Here is a 15638-nt window from a genome sequence, read left to right as displayed (position 1 = left end):
ATTCATTTCCAACAACAAAGTATCAACATTGGAAACAAGAGCTAATCAATGGCATAATTAATAACAATTCGTGGAGTGACATTAATTATTGGCACTCAGTGGCCATCAAGTATTGAATAGAATAAAACATAGTTCATCATTCAGTATTATTCAGATCATTACAAAGTCATTATTAAAAATCAGTTAATTACAGTCAAATCATTAGTAATCACAGGCATTACAATAAACAGTGGCAGTTATTAGCTGGTGACAAAGCATTATTTTGAATATAGTCTCATTAAGAGGTCATTACTCGAGTGACATGCTATTCAGAGTTGATCAGTATTATTCAGAATTATCATAAACTAGTGACATTATGTGGGACTGGTAATACATTTTTCTGGTAGCAATGCATTGCGTTGGGATCGATAATTAATTGCTGAGGCATAATACTTTTTGCTTTTGACCTATTGCTGCAAATGAGGATAGGTAACGTCATTCGTCATGAGTCAGCTGTAGCAAGATTATGTAACAAGGCAGTACATGTGATCACATTTATAAATGATAAACACAAATGGGTAAAAAATATAAAAATGCAAGTACTAGAACAGGTATAATAAGTAACAGGTTTAGTAAGTGTCATGAAAAACTTCTCCTGGAAAAAATACAAAAACGGATTATTGACCTGAAAGAAGAAACGCACACTATGCTGAAAAGTAGTGAACTTCGAATTAACAGGTAGTGAAATGTGTATAAAATATGTTCCATAGCTGTCCTTTCCAAAACTTTCCGTCATCCTACTATGCAATGTAACACCTGCTGTCAAAGCAAACTGCAACAAATACTTAAATAACTACGTAGCATAAATACATTACTTCAACATTATTCTCATCTGTAAAGAAAAAAACTTCATTATCCATCACTTCATTATCCATATTATCATAACTTCATTATTATCACCACCTGTAAAGAAAAACTTCATTATTCATAACAGCATATCCTTCATCATTATTCATCAGTATTCACTATCATCTGCAAAAAATCACTTCATTACTCATTACCTAACTATTCCTTATCTCTAGCATATTTCATCACTAAAAATAAGATGTGTAGTTCTCTCTGACAGCCTGCATCAATCACCTTGTATTCTGAAAGAAAAAATTAGTTAAGACTGCTATTCTGTGATGAGTATAGTATAGTCTTGTTAATGCTTGTTAATCCTGATCCCTTTACTCTTCCTCATAAAGTTATTGCATCTCCTTTCGTTTATTCCGTAGGTGAAATTCCCATTTATGTTAAATTTATTTCTTAGAATCATCATTCCTTTCTGAAATTGATGAACAAAGATTAATGTCTTGCATTTAAATCCTATACCCACTAAGTAATGACTGGTTTATGGTGACACAATTAACCATACAGCATAACATGACAGAAAACGTAATATGTCCAAGACATTGACAGTGTTCGGATGCGAAAAAATGTACACAGAATAATACAATGCAGTAGCAAAAAAAATGTGAAACAGTCACGATGTTGAGATGTCATAAGGCAAAAAAAAATGTCAAAGTCGACTGGTGTGTGTTATATCTTAACTATTTCATAGTGCATACAAACAAAACTGGAGTACAGTCATATACACAAAAAAATGGAAAATGTGCACGGTCTGATGTGTAACGACAAGAAAAGCGACCTGCTAACCTTACCTTGCCGGGCACTTGCCAAGAAAAAAATACGATAATCATCAATAATTAGTCAGGTGAATTAATTGCATTAGTAAATGGCATCATAGTGTGTTGAATCATACAGTGGTTTCACTCAATAAACGGTTTAATGTTTGAGATATGGTGATTGCCTTTCGATTTTCTGGTTCTCAAAGTTTCGACGTGTACAACATTGGGGTGAGGGATACTGCGAATCCGATACGGACCTGCGTATAGAAGTTCAAATTTACTGCACTTACCTTTTAATTTGCTGGATAAATAGTGTGTACGTACTAATATCTTCTGTCCAACGTGAAAGTCGCGGCGTGTACAAACCTGTTTTTGCTGTCTTCTCCGGCGCTCTGCGGCACGTTTGATGTTGTTCAGCGCAATGTCAATTATTTCGTGGTGTCGTAGGCGACGATTTTTGGGGAATTCTATTAATTCTTTAATTTTGTTCGGTGGTTCAACGTTTTTCAGTATAACAGTCGGAGATAGCATAGTGGATTCATTTGGAATGGAATTAATTACATCTTGGAATGAGAGTATGTGTGTATCCCAATCAATATGTCTTTTGTGGCAGTATATTCTGCACAGCTTACCAATTTCCTTCATTAATCTTTCACAAGGGTTCGAAGAAGCGTGGTACTTGGATATATAGATCGGAGAAATGTTTCTAGCTCGTAACATGCGTGTCCATACACTACTACGAAATTGAGATCCATTGTCAGAAATTACTTTCATCACATGCCCTACATGAAATAGAAAATGTTTTACAAATGCATTTGAAACAGTTTTGGCAGTAGCTTTGCGTAACGGAGTGAAAGTAACAAATTTTGAAGTGAGCTCAACAGCGACAAAAATGTAGCAAAAACCTCTGTTAGTTCTCGGAATCGGACCAAAAATATCTACTGCGGCCATGTGTCTTAATTTCATAGGTATAATGGGATATAAAGGAGGAATATGTGAAGTGGTGTCTGATTTAGCTTTCTGGCAAATTTTACAAGACGCTAAAACTCGTCGTATACGTTTTTCCATGTTGGTAAAATAACAGTTCTGTCTCAGTATAAGAAAACATTTTCGTGCTCCGTAATGTGCGTAACTTAAATGAGTGTACCAAATTAGTTTGTTAACCAGTTCGTCAGGAATGCATAATAACCAAATGTTGCTGTCAGGATGAGAGCGGCGAAACAGAATGTCATTGCGTACAGTGTAGTGGTTCCTAATCGTAACATTTTTCCTATCTTGCCAAAGGTGTTTAATTTCTTTCCACACATTGTCCTTATTTTGTTCTTGTGCTATGTCCTGTAATGACGATGAAATAAAATTTTCAAATGCAACCTGCTGAATGTACATGACACTGAAATTTGCTTTGCAGAAGTGGGTTGCTACGTCTTGCTGATTGTTGCCGAGAGAACGCGATAGTGCGTCTGCTATAACATTTTGTGTGCCGGGAATGTGAACAATCGTAAAATTAAATTCTTGTAAATATAGTTTCCATCTGCTTAACCTATCGTGAGTAAATTTAGCTGAAAGCAAAAATTGTATCGCTCTGTGGTCTGTGTAGACGGTGGTGTGTCTGCCATAAAGAAAGTGCCTAAATCTCATAAAAGCCCATACAACACATAATGTTTCTAATTCTGTAACGGAATAATTTCGCTCAGCGGGTGACAAAATGCGACTTGCAAATGCGATGTTTTTAATTACTATACAGCCATCTTCTTCTATTTCCTGGAAAATATGTACGCCTAAAGCGGTGTTGGAACTGTCGGTGGCAATGGAAAAATTTCTAGTAAGATCAGGGTGCGATAAAAGTGGAGCATTCAATAAAGCATGTTTCAGGTTCATGAATTCAGAGTGTGCTTGCTTATCCCAAGACCAAATACTGTTTTTACCTGTTAATTGGCATAGTCTAGGCGTGTCTAAAGCAGAATGATGAATAAATTTACGAAAAAAGTTAATTAAGCCCAAAAAACTGCGTAATTGCTTCTTCGTCGTAGGAACACTAATGTCACGTAGAGCCTGAAGTTTTTCTGGATCAGGCGCAATGCCTTCTGCTGAAATTACGTGTCCAAGAAATTTTATGGAAGTTTTGCCAAAATGCGATTTACTGAGGTTAACTGTAAGTCCTTGTGCATGAAAAGTTTGCAGCAGTTGTTCAAGAATCAGATTGTGTTCAGACCAGTTAGCTTCTGCGATAAGAATGTCGTCTACATACGTCGTGATTCTGTCTTTAAGTTCTGTCGGAAGTATTGTGTTCAAACCGCGAATAAAAGCTGCAGAGGAAATAGTTAAGCCGAACGGTAGTTTGCAAAATTGATAACAGTCGCCGAAACAGAGAAAAGCTGTATATTTTCTACAATTCGGATGAAGTTGAATTTGCCAAAATCCCGATTTCAAATCTAATGTGGAATAAATAGCTGTACCATGAAATTTCTGTAAAAGTTCCTCTAATGTCTGTGGTCGGTCTGTTTCATTAATAATAATGTCATTAATGTGACGTGAATCAAGTACAAGGCGAAGTGAGCCATCTTTTTTCTTAACAATATGTAGCGGGTTTATGTACGGACTAACTGCTGGTTCAATAATTCCCTGATCAAGCATATCTTGCAGCTCTTTTTTAACCTGTTCTCTGTGAATGTATGGAATAGGATAATGCTTTGCTTTAAATGTGTCGTGCGGTTTGACTTGAAATTCATACATAAAGCCGGACATAGTACCAGGAATGTTGTCGAAAACTGGAGCTTGCTGTAAAAGAATTTTATGTAATTGCGTTCGTTCGTCGTCTGTAGTTGCACTGCTTTGTCTAACTTTATCGGAAATCATTTGTATTACGTCGTAGTCCATTTCGTCTGGAGTGTTATAGTTGTGTACGTACGTATCCGTTAACAATGTGGGATTACAGTCTATGTCACGTGTTGCGGAAATGACCTCTGTGCGGTTAATTGTTTGCTCTTCCGCAGATAAAGAGTGCTGAAATTCTAGAGCAAGTTGTACATTTTCATCCTTTAACATTAAATAAGAATTCTGAAAATCGATAACTGCGTCGTGTTGTACCAGAAAATTCGTGCCTAAAATAATGTCTGTTGTCAATAAAGGAACAATCCAAAAATTAGAGTGGAAAGTATGACCTCCAATACAAAATGATAAATGCGTCTGTAATTTAACGTCTACACCTTTACGCGATACGGCTCCTTTCACTTTTGTTTTGCCTACAGGTAACGTCGGATAAGTATTCTCTTTGTTGCACTCATTAAAAGTCTCCTCATTTATTACTGATATAGGTGATCCGGAATCAATTACTGCTGAGAATTTCGATGAACCAATTTTAATTTCGATAACAGGATGTGAAATGGTTTTCTGAATAACTGGTCTTTCCTGTAAAAGAGTGTCTCTGATGTCGTCAAAAGTAATTACATTTTCGTGAACAACATTTTGCGTGTCTAAGGTAGTGCTTGTATTATTGCAAGATGCGTCCTGTACATTATCTAGTCAGATTCTATCTGACGTGTTATTATTATTAGGAGGATTCTGTGGCATTTCGACTATTTGAACTGTCCTATTACTTCTTCCAGGCGTGTTACGCTCTGGATGGTACCTACTGTCGGGTTCGTTCATGAGAATATGTTCTTGCGTATGATTTTGCTGTTGGTATGACCGACTGTTGTTAGATGTTCGCTGAAAATTGTCTTCATTATTTTTACGTCTGTCGTAATAGTCATTCCTATACGGTGCATTACGATAGGGATTGAAATACTGTCTTCTTTGTACGTAGTTGTTTCCTTGCTGACGTACGTTACTATTTGTTGGACCTGAGACTATACATGCACGCGGCGAAACATTAAAGTTTGGTTGACCTTGTAGACTGCATTGTTGGTTAGGTATGCTAAGCGGCTGACTTTCATGCTATTGTGGTGAAAAACATCTATTGTTACAAAAATATGGTTCCGACTGCTCAAAATTTTATACATACTGATGATTACGATTTTATCTGTAATTAAAATTACGGCGGTACTAGAGTGCCTACTGAAAATTGTCACATTCGGTAAAAGATTTGTCGTATCCGGTTTTCATTACATACGTTTCTTAATACTAGGTAGAGCAATAGTTAAAGAGCAGTTTGGATAGATATAAAGGATAGTAGAAGAAAAGGCAGCAGTGCAGAAAACTAAAGATGAAACAGCACTACTACAGCTCGGGGCCCTATGCTCGCTACGGCACATATTCATTAAAGCGTAATGAATCCCCTGAGGTCTTTTACGCACTGCAAATAAATTTTAGCTTTTGCGTTGCAAGCAATAGCGGTAAAATTCCAAAAGTAAATCGCTGTCTGCATGCTAATTGTTGTTTCTTCATTACAGGCAATGCTGATGAAAATGCAATAGCAAATTGTCGCATCAGGTTCAAAGCTAGTTTCTCCATTACAGATAATAGCGGTGAATGTACAAAGATAAATTGTCGTATACAGTGCAAATCGTGTATCTGTGTTCTGTCATTATTAAATTCTTTACATTTGCTTACAAATGCAAATTGCTCGAAATCTACGTTCTCGTCACTCAGTTTGATAACACGTTCAGGTTTGTGTGTGAATCTGTTCGTCTGTGTCTTTTCGGATTTCAAGTTGCGTAGCTTTTCAGATTTTAAGTCGCGTGGCTTTTCGGATTTTAAGTCGCGTAGTTGCTGTAAATTGCTCACATTATACACGCTGCGTGACTCTGACAAATGCTTGCAACGTGGCGGGTTCTGTGACGTATTGGTGACTGAAATAATTGTTAATTCTGTTACTTTAATACTTTCGTCAATCTGGTTGTTGTGTCGTTCACTTTTCTCATCAGCCTCCGTATTCGGAGTGTGTGAAACTTCCACTGACTCCAAATCATCGCGAATCTGTACTGCGTTTTTAGGGCATTGTTCAGTGACTACATTAATTTCGTGGATCTGTGTTGCATTTGAATTATCTAAGCCTTGTGCAACAGTGCCAACTTCTTCATTACTGTTATTAGCACAAGTCTTAGTATCCGCATGTAATTGTTCTTTACTGTCCTGACATTGAACGGTAACAGCTGTAATCTCTTCCCTAACTTGTTTGTTCTGTTCATTAACATTATCGTGTTTTTCTCTCGGCTGTTTAATACTTTCAGAAAATTGTTTGTTCCGTTCTCTAAATTGTTTGTTTTCTTCTTCCAGTCGTTTGTTCTGCTCATCAAGTTTTTTATTAAGTTGTTTATACTGCTCACTAAGTTGTTTGAGATTTTCGTCATTATTGTCAAGTTTCTCATTTAAGTGTTTGGAATCATTATCCTGTTTTTCAGCCATTTGTCGTAAAAATGCCATAACTTGATCCCACCCAAAAGTAGCTGTTGCATTCTCAGTACTGTTTAATGGTGTACCTGCAGTTGTCGCGCTTTGTGTGACCATTTGGTCATTTTGCAACTTACAAAAAGGATTATCAGTCGGATGTACACTGTCAGACATTATTTCGGAGTTAAATGGATCCGTCATACTCTCACTACACTGATCATTTTCATTCGAAAAATTTTTCTGTACATTATTTGGATTTTCTAAATCGGGTGTGTTAAACTCGGCAGCGCTCATTACCATAGAGCATTCTGCGTCATCAATTGTCGTCAAGTTAACAGACGAGACAATTGAGTTCGTTTGTTCATCATTAAGGTGAAAGTCATCATTAGTGGTTGGAGTGCACTGATTGTTAGTGAACGCAGGATTGTCATCATTACGTTGCGTATCACAATTACTATCGGTCACGTTGTTTAAGTCGGTAATTTCATTCACAATACTTCGCGATACACTATTCACAGTCTTTCGCGGCATTTTTTACAATAGTCAAAATTTTTCACAAAACAAATGAGCACAATGCAAAAGCAACACACAAATACAACAAAGCAACAAATTGCCGTTGACCTGTAGAGAGAAAGTCACAAGATTAATAAAAGCGTAGCGCCAAATCCTAATTATACTTAAGCAAATAAGAGCAGATATCTGACTGTTGCTCAAAAGACTCTCAACGAAATACGATCCTGGACTGGGTGTCGCCAAGTGTAACCTCCCCACAAAAATTTAAATGAAATGACTGACAATACTTAATAGAAATGGGAGCCAAGTGTAACCTCCCCACAAAAATGTGCTGACAATGGCAACCAAAAACGTGAAATTCGCAATCTGACTCAAATATAAATTCCTGATGAAAAATTAAAGTCCATTCAGTGATAAGAAAATTTAATTAAACCGAAATATCGGTCTTTGGCCCTGTGTAAAAACAATCAGAATTAAAGTCTTACCTCAGAATAAATGGATGTCACATATCTGCTCTTGTTGTTGCGCACCGCTCGGAGGAACTGCATTGCAAATAATAATATTCTCCTTTTTTTTTGTAATTCTAGTGAAATTTTTCTTCAAAAAGAAGTGGAATGAAATGGGAAGTGCAACGAAATCTTGAGTTCAAATAAAAAATTAAATTTTTGAGAAATTGCTTTTGAAATAAAAAATTATTATTGGGAGACTTGTTGGAGAATAATTACAATAAATAAAATTTTTCATTATCTAATGATTATATTAATTAACAGTATACCTTATTCCTCATCTTGACCATTGTTGCCGACCGCCTACATCACACAACCGCACTGGGCTGCTACTACTGACCGACCGCTCTGCATGACGACTACAGACTGAGTACTGCTCTCAACTAGACAGAGCTACAGACTCGCAACGACTGAACTGACAGACTCGCAACGACTGACTGAGAACCGCTCGCAACACTCGCGCGGTCAAGCGCATACTCTCTGGTCACAGATGCTACAATGCCTCGCCATCGCTGCTGCGTTACATACGTGTTTCAAGGTATATTAAAGAGTGAAGTTGTAGATTATTCCAGAACCGGCAACTGGTAACATTAACATTTGCAAACAGTTTTCTGCATAGACGAGTGAACTGTTACTGAGAAAGTACACCTCTTGCTTAAATGTAGACTTTCACGGCCGAAATATCATGTCCATTATAATTATCCGGGCTGTTATGCCGTGGTCGGTTGATGAATTTTGTCTCAATTCCCAACGTTTCGTCTCCGACTGCGGGAGACATCTTCAAGGGGGTCCGTAGGTCGATGGAAGGTCCAACACACCCACTGGCTCGCTACTGACTGTGTGTTCCACCACTTGCATTCGGACCAGGTACGCCCAGGTCGAGCGTCAAGCCAGCTTCAGATGAAAAATCTGTGGTAGTTATTATTTGAAAAGCGATCTAAAACTGAGTTATTGACTTCAAGGATAGTTTTAATGACACGTAAGGTAACACTGCAAAGGTTCCATTAAAAACCACTTCAGGAGATTGTACACTGTCGGAATATAAACTCAACACCCTCACGGACAAGGTCACTTTATTGGAACGTGAGGTCCAGATATTTCGTTATTGTAGGAGTGTATATCACAAATTCAGACCAAATGAGAAACATGTGCCCACACAGTCGCATCAGCACACGGTACATCCTCTCTGGCGGCAACGCAGGCAGGAAACGCCGTAAGCAGACGATTATAAAGGCGCAGAATGGCATCCTGCGATAGACTGTCCCAAGCACCTTTTGTTTCAATTCAGCAAAGCTTCCTGTAGGCACTGGAGAACAGTACATGTGCCTTAGGCCAGACTACCACCGACACCACGGAACCGCCAATCATGTGTCGTGAAGGACTTGACTGGAGAGTGGAAAGGTACTCTGGTATCTTCGGTGATGAGAGTAGGTACTGTCCGTATGCGAGTCATGGACGTGCTCGTGTACGACGTATACCTGGTGAGGTGCCTTTCCAAAGTGCATTCGTCCACGACATACAGACCCCACACCAGGGTTCAGTTACAACAAAATCATGTGTCGCTTCGTCATGTCCCACACATGTTGAATTAAAGAGAGATCTGATGGTCTTACTGGCCTGGGGAGCTGTTATGCACCATGAACAGCATGTTGCACTGCAGTACCCGTATTGCCCTCAGGAAAGAGCGCATCACCTTCCTGTCAAAGAAATGGTAGTCTGTCCAGGATAGCGGGCATTGCTTGCTTTACTCTGCAGAAATACCAACTGTGACTCCGAATTGTAATTGGAGCCCATTGTGGGGCCTGTGTGTCGTGAGCGAATGCACTCTGGAACAGACAGCTCGCCAGGCATACGTCCATCACTCCCACATCGACAGTATCTATCCACATCACGGATTACCTTTACACTCTCCAGTCAACTATTTCATGACACCAGGGTGGCCATAATTGGCGGTTTTGTGGCGTCGGTCATAGCCTGGCCAGGGGCATACGTGCTCATAACTCTGATGCAAGAAAATGGTTCCCAATGGTACCTGATGCCACAGCAGGTCTAACATGTGCCTGGATTTCGTCCCTGGGTGATGTTCAGTCGATCACCGCAGCTCGCAAAATGTGTCGATCTTCACATGTGTCAATACTCCGAGGACATCCACAACCCAGTGTACAGGTGTGTGAATGCCCCACAAACCACTGTTGAAAGCAGCAACACACCACCGATATACTGGGCCCAATATGTTCAACAATCCGTCGATATGTCCATCCTTTTTCCTACAGTGTTCAGTAGGAGCATGTACTCGTCACTGGGGCATGGTTATACCGTAAAACGAATGCTGAGTGAACACGGTTCACAGCACAGTCACGTCTACAGAGTCAAGGTAGAGAGTACACAGACAGGCCTCCTGAGCTCCATCTGACAGTCTGTGAGGTGACTGTGACAAACTGAGCACTAACAGTACAACCCCATATAAGGGCATATTATACCCTTGGGCCTCTGAACACAGTCCGTGAGGATGTTGCATTTTTTTTCGGCAGGCTACTGACCCTGGCAATGACAAGAAGTGTAAATAACCAGCTACTGTTGCACTTTCTTTGGAAATAAATGCGCTTAGCGAGAGTTACACCAATTCCTCTTTTGGTGTTTCCGTAAAGATTACATATTTGTACTGTTGATCAGAAAACAGCAATCGTTTCGTTAGTGGCGCAGACTCAGTCATACGCAACTGTAGCAGCTTTTCATAGGAAAGAGAAACTGATGATGAGAAGTACTTATACAACCAGCTCATCACGTGAATTCGGTAACCAAAATTAAATAGTGTTGTGATTCATGGAACGAAAGTAAGCAACTCGTTGCTGATATCCATTCAACCACATTTCCAGTTCTTGCCATGATGTCTTAATCTCGGAGGTAATTGTCGTTTATATCCTCACTAGTAATGTCATGAGTAGTTTATCATAGTTTACTCTAGTAATCAGCCAGACAATTGTATCTGGTAGGATCTTCGTTAATTTTTTCTTAATCCTTATTACTCTTTTTAGTTTTTAATTGCTTTCTTGCTTTAGTAAACCTGCAAAAGTGTGTGTGAGTATGTGTACGTTTGTCCTTTAGGAACTGCTTTTCTAAACGATTTAGATGTAGTTAACAGTTTAACACATTCAGAAAACAATTCTCACATGACACTTCACTTTCACAACTAAACGCCCTATCATCAGATAGACTCGAAAATTTCATCATAATAGTTAACTCTGTGTACGTTCTGTACAAACCACTTGTTTTGCTACGCTTCGTTGAACTTGCTACGTTTTTTCTCCTTACAAATACATACTGTTTGATGCTATTATTCCACAGTCTATAGAATCTTTGGTTTGTGGTTTACAAGAAGGAAGGAAGATTGGGTGTAACGGACCATCCACACCGAGGTCATTAGAAACGCAGTGCAAGCTGGGATTGTGTGAAGGATGGGGAAGGAAATCGGCCATGCCCTTTCAAAGGAACCACCCCAGCATTTGCCTGGAGCTGTTTAGGGAAATCACGAAAACCTAAATCTGTATGCACGGACGCTGGTTTGAATCATCGTACTCCTGATTACATGTGCTAACCGTTTGGCACCTCGCTCTGTTGATTTGCGATTTGTTTTAATAAAAAGAAAATAGTACTTTTCAAATGGTTTATTTACATGCAGCGCAAAATAAATACAGTCAGAGATGAGATGGTGCTATGATGATGGGCTGTTTACCAGGCGTAAGACAGAGCAGGGGCGCTGTAGGACAGGTGGGCGACGGCGGGGGCGGCAGAGTAGGCCACTCCCAGCAGACCGTGGGCGGCGACGGCGGGGGCGGCGTAGGCAGCGGCGGGCGCGTAGGCGGCGCGGGCGTAGCCGTAGGCGGGGGCGGCGTAGGCGGCACGGGCGTAACCGTAGGCGGGGGCGGCCAGGGCGTCGTTGCTCACGCGCACGTCAGACTTGGTGACGCTGGAGTAGGGGGTGTCGATGGTCTTGGAGTAGGTGGACACCTGTCCCAGGTTGCCGTAGCTCCTCAGGATGTTGGAGTGCTGGGAGGTGATGGCCGCGGGGGCGACGGCGTGGGCGCCGTAGGCGGCGTAGGCGGGGGCGCCGTAGGCCACGGCGGGGGCGGCGTAGCCTCCCAGGTAGCCGGCGTTGGCGACGGCCAGGACGGTGGCGAGAACCAGGAACTGTAAATAAAAGGGACGGGGTTCTTGGTAAAGTGGTACAAGGGAAAATCTTCAATCTGTTCAATAACAAATAGTTACAAAACTAATAAGATCCAAAATTTTAATGGCAAGAAGGGAGCATGGTTTATTCTAGACAACGTTTCATAGTTTAGAATTGATTAGAGGACAGTCGTCGTAAATAAGAGAGAGAAAATACTCCTATGAGTATGTGGCAGTAAATATCTCTCGAACTCCTTACCATATTTACCCTAAAGGGAGACTTGGCTGCCCAAGTTCTGCCCAGTTGTAGATTCAGAACCTTCTTCAGCCAAATGCCAGTAAAGCTGGTGAGGTAGAGGGAGGGGGTTTGCAGTTACAGTATTTCCCTTAGAACCAAGGGGAACCTCCCGAAACCTTGATCAGAACAGTGGAGGGTGGATAAGTTTCTGTAAATATCTTTAGTTCAACTCTGGGACAATATCTCACGCAAAAAATGTACTCGTATGTGTAAATGTAGTTGTTTGTGTATGCATCGACTTTATTCTGTACACACACGAAATCGATGACCTGTTTGGCGTGAAATGGAATGATCATATGGCATCACTGACAGTCTGAGGTTGTTTGGCCACCTGTTGCAAGTCTTTCTATTTGATTCCACATTGGCGACTTGTAAATGACACTACTTATCTGTAATTGCACCTGAGTCATTGATGTACATTATGTTTTCGCAGGAGGAGTTGAACTGAATACAAGACTGGACTCATATTCACGCAGGGGCATACTTCAAATTCCAGCTCATCATCCAGGTTTATCAGGCACCTCCTAATGCTCTATTTTTCCATTTTGCCTAAAACTCTACTTCTAAAACCTTCGTCGTGGTATCTAAAGCTCTCTTCCTATATTTGTTTTCAAATTAGAAAAAGTGGAGCGGATATTTAGAAATAAATGTTCACTGTTCTAGTGTAGTTAATTAAATGGACAACCTATACTTCCTATGAATATCTGGAACATTATAATATTAGGAGCTACATTTATTTATGTACACAGCTACGCTATGGAAAAAAAATAAAAAGGAAGCTTAGCTGTATCGTATAGGAAAGAATACTTTCAGCTTTCACGCCGCAGAAGGTTCAAATGGTTCAAATGGCTCTGAGCACTATGGGACATAACATCTTAGGTCATCAGTCCCGTAGAACTTAGAACTACTTAGACCTAACTAACCTAAGGATATCACACACATCCATGCCCGAGGCAGGATTCGAACCTGCGACCTTAGCAGTCGCGCGGTTCTGGACTGAAGCACCTAGAACCGCTCAGCCTCACTTACCGGCGATTACAGGTATTCTTCCGCAATTACAGCAAGGTGATTTTCCAGCTTTGGTTCAGATATGGCCCTCAGGAACATCAAATTACATGGCGAAAGTTTTCATTACTGTTTTCACCAAACGTTAGCACTTGATATAGCTTCATCAGTAGAATGCCTTTTGCTGCGAGAGTAGTTCCGCAGTTGTCTATGCAGAAGGTGTAGGAATGAGGGAGTAATACGAAGAACGGAAGAAAATTAGTAGACTATGGACTACAGTAACGAAGAAGGTATGAAATTCTTCTTCCTTCGTTCCTACAGACGGTTATAAATTGTTTTCTACTGAATCTGAAAATTTTGTAATATTTTATGTAGACTCGTCAATGCCCATAAAAACGGATGGTTTGTGAGAAAGGGGAAGAGGCTGTAGAAGCCCTTAAGATGAGCACCCAAAATCTTTCCATGTTGTCTCGTGAGTAATCGAGTGATATATGTCCGTAAAACCCACTGTGATACTCTCGAATGTTGTTAACTCCACCTGCACACTCAATAAATCGTTTTATGGTTGGGAGAGTCTCATTTCATAAGCAAAGGAGAAAATAAAGAAACGATCCCATTATAGTTCGTGCTGGACTGACAATCATCTCGAAATATTCCCCGCCTAATACAATGAAAAACATACCAAGCCGCTACGTTCTGCCTCTACTTTCCTTCTTGACAAAGAGCAAGGGAAATGTGCTGTAAACTAGACCCTGCTAAAATGATCTAGTGTCAGTGCTAGAACAATGAATCATGGTCTTAGCAGAGGCGAACAAGTTTTCACAGTGATTCAAATACAATATGGGTATCCACAACGCGAATGAAACCCTACTGTAGCGAGATGAATGTTGTATAAGTTCCTCAGATGTTCTGTGGCAGAGTGATCTGGGCAGAAGATGGATCTCAGTTGATTGACATTCCTATTACCAATACAAAATGAACGAATGTTTTGATTCTGTAGCTCTTTGGTTTAGTGGGTAAGCATTAGTCTACAAATCTAGAGCTCCTGAGTTAGAGACCAACTGCGATTTTTGCTGATTTTTTCCGCTTCATCCACCTGCGGTGATGATTAGTTCATACGAGAAATGCCGTTAGCAGCGTAGTTCCGAGTCTGCCCTTAATTGGCTTGTCCGTTTGGAGGACTGAGGAAGGGAACTGCACCTTGCCTAGTAGAGCGCTGTGATGTTCAAAACAACTTAGTTGCCGCATAAGTTTGAACAAAATTGTCTTTGGTTTCCGCGAAGTGACTGCAGTGTATTCAAGCTGTACCTGACACAAGATTGTGAGCGGAGGACGGATAAAGGCCCTTAGTCATCATCTACGCCAGCTAAAGAAACTGTGTGCGTACAGAGCGAGGGAGATTCGTAAATATTTTCAGTACTGACGAACATTTCATGGCAATGAAGCTGCATCACAGTATAAGATATTCCAATGCTTCAGCCATTCTCACAAATGGCCTTCATCGTGGGGACGATATATAAAGCATCACCCTGATGATGACTACGTGAAGTAGTGTCCGTAACGCCGGAACAGTTTACAGTAGTGCGTCGTCACACTGGCAGCGCGTGTACTGCCGAGGGCGTGTGGTACTCACTTTGTACATGGTGGCGTCGGCGGAGCGCTGCGTTGCTGGTCTGGTGTGGTGGAGAGCTGGTGGGCTGTGTGTGCCTGGAAGGCGGCCGGCCGCCGTTTTATAGGCGCTGCGCCGGTGGCCGGACCACGTTCACGCCCCCCGCACCGCGGCGGACGCGAGCAGCCGGTGGCTGGCGCATTTCCATAGCGCGGCCAGCGGGGACCTGTGTTTTCGCAACAGTGCGGGCGCGCGCATTGTCTCAGGGGACAGACGGGGAGGTGCGCGCATTCCGACCAACTTGTCTGCAGGTGCAACCTTGTCAAGAGCGAGGCGCAAACTTTCCGCCAGACTCGGGCAGAATTAGCTCTTTGTGCAGAATAGTTCAAATGGCTCTGAGCACTATGGGACTCAACATCTTAAGTCATAAGTCCCCTAGAACTTAGAACTACTTAAACCTAACTAACCTAAGGATATCACACACACCCATGCCCGAGGCAGGATTCGAACCTGTGACCGTAGCAGTCCCGCGGTTCCGGACTGCAGCGCCAGAACCGCTA

General features: G+C 41.1%; 1 protein-coding gene across 1 annotated transcript; it reads right to left on the bottom strand.

The window, feature by feature from the left end:
* Positions 1-11668: 11668 nt before the first annotated feature.
* On the bottom strand, positions 11669-15160 carry LOC126464021 (cuticle protein 67-like). The gene is made up of 2 exons (XM_050096203.1): positions 15103-15160; positions 11669-12187 (listed from the first exon to the last, which is right to left on the bottom strand). Exons 1-2 carry the CDS (start codon positions 15109-15111, stop codon positions 11729-11731), a joined length of 468 nt encoding a protein of 155 aa, XP_049952160.1. The 5' UTR covers positions 15112-15160; the 3' UTR covers positions 11669-11728.
* Between the last annotated feature and the right edge of the window lie 478 nt (positions 15161-15638).

The sequence above is a fragment of the Schistocerca serialis genome, chromosome 1 (genome assembly GCF_023864345.2).
Source record: "Schistocerca serialis cubense isolate TAMUIC-IGC-003099 chromosome 1, iqSchSeri2.2, whole genome shotgun sequence".
Classification (NCBI taxonomy): Eukaryota; Metazoa; Arthropoda; class Insecta; order Orthoptera; family Acrididae; genus Schistocerca; species Schistocerca serialis.
Note: the sequence above shows the minus strand (reverse complement) of the source record. Positions and strands in the feature narration are given on the sequence as shown.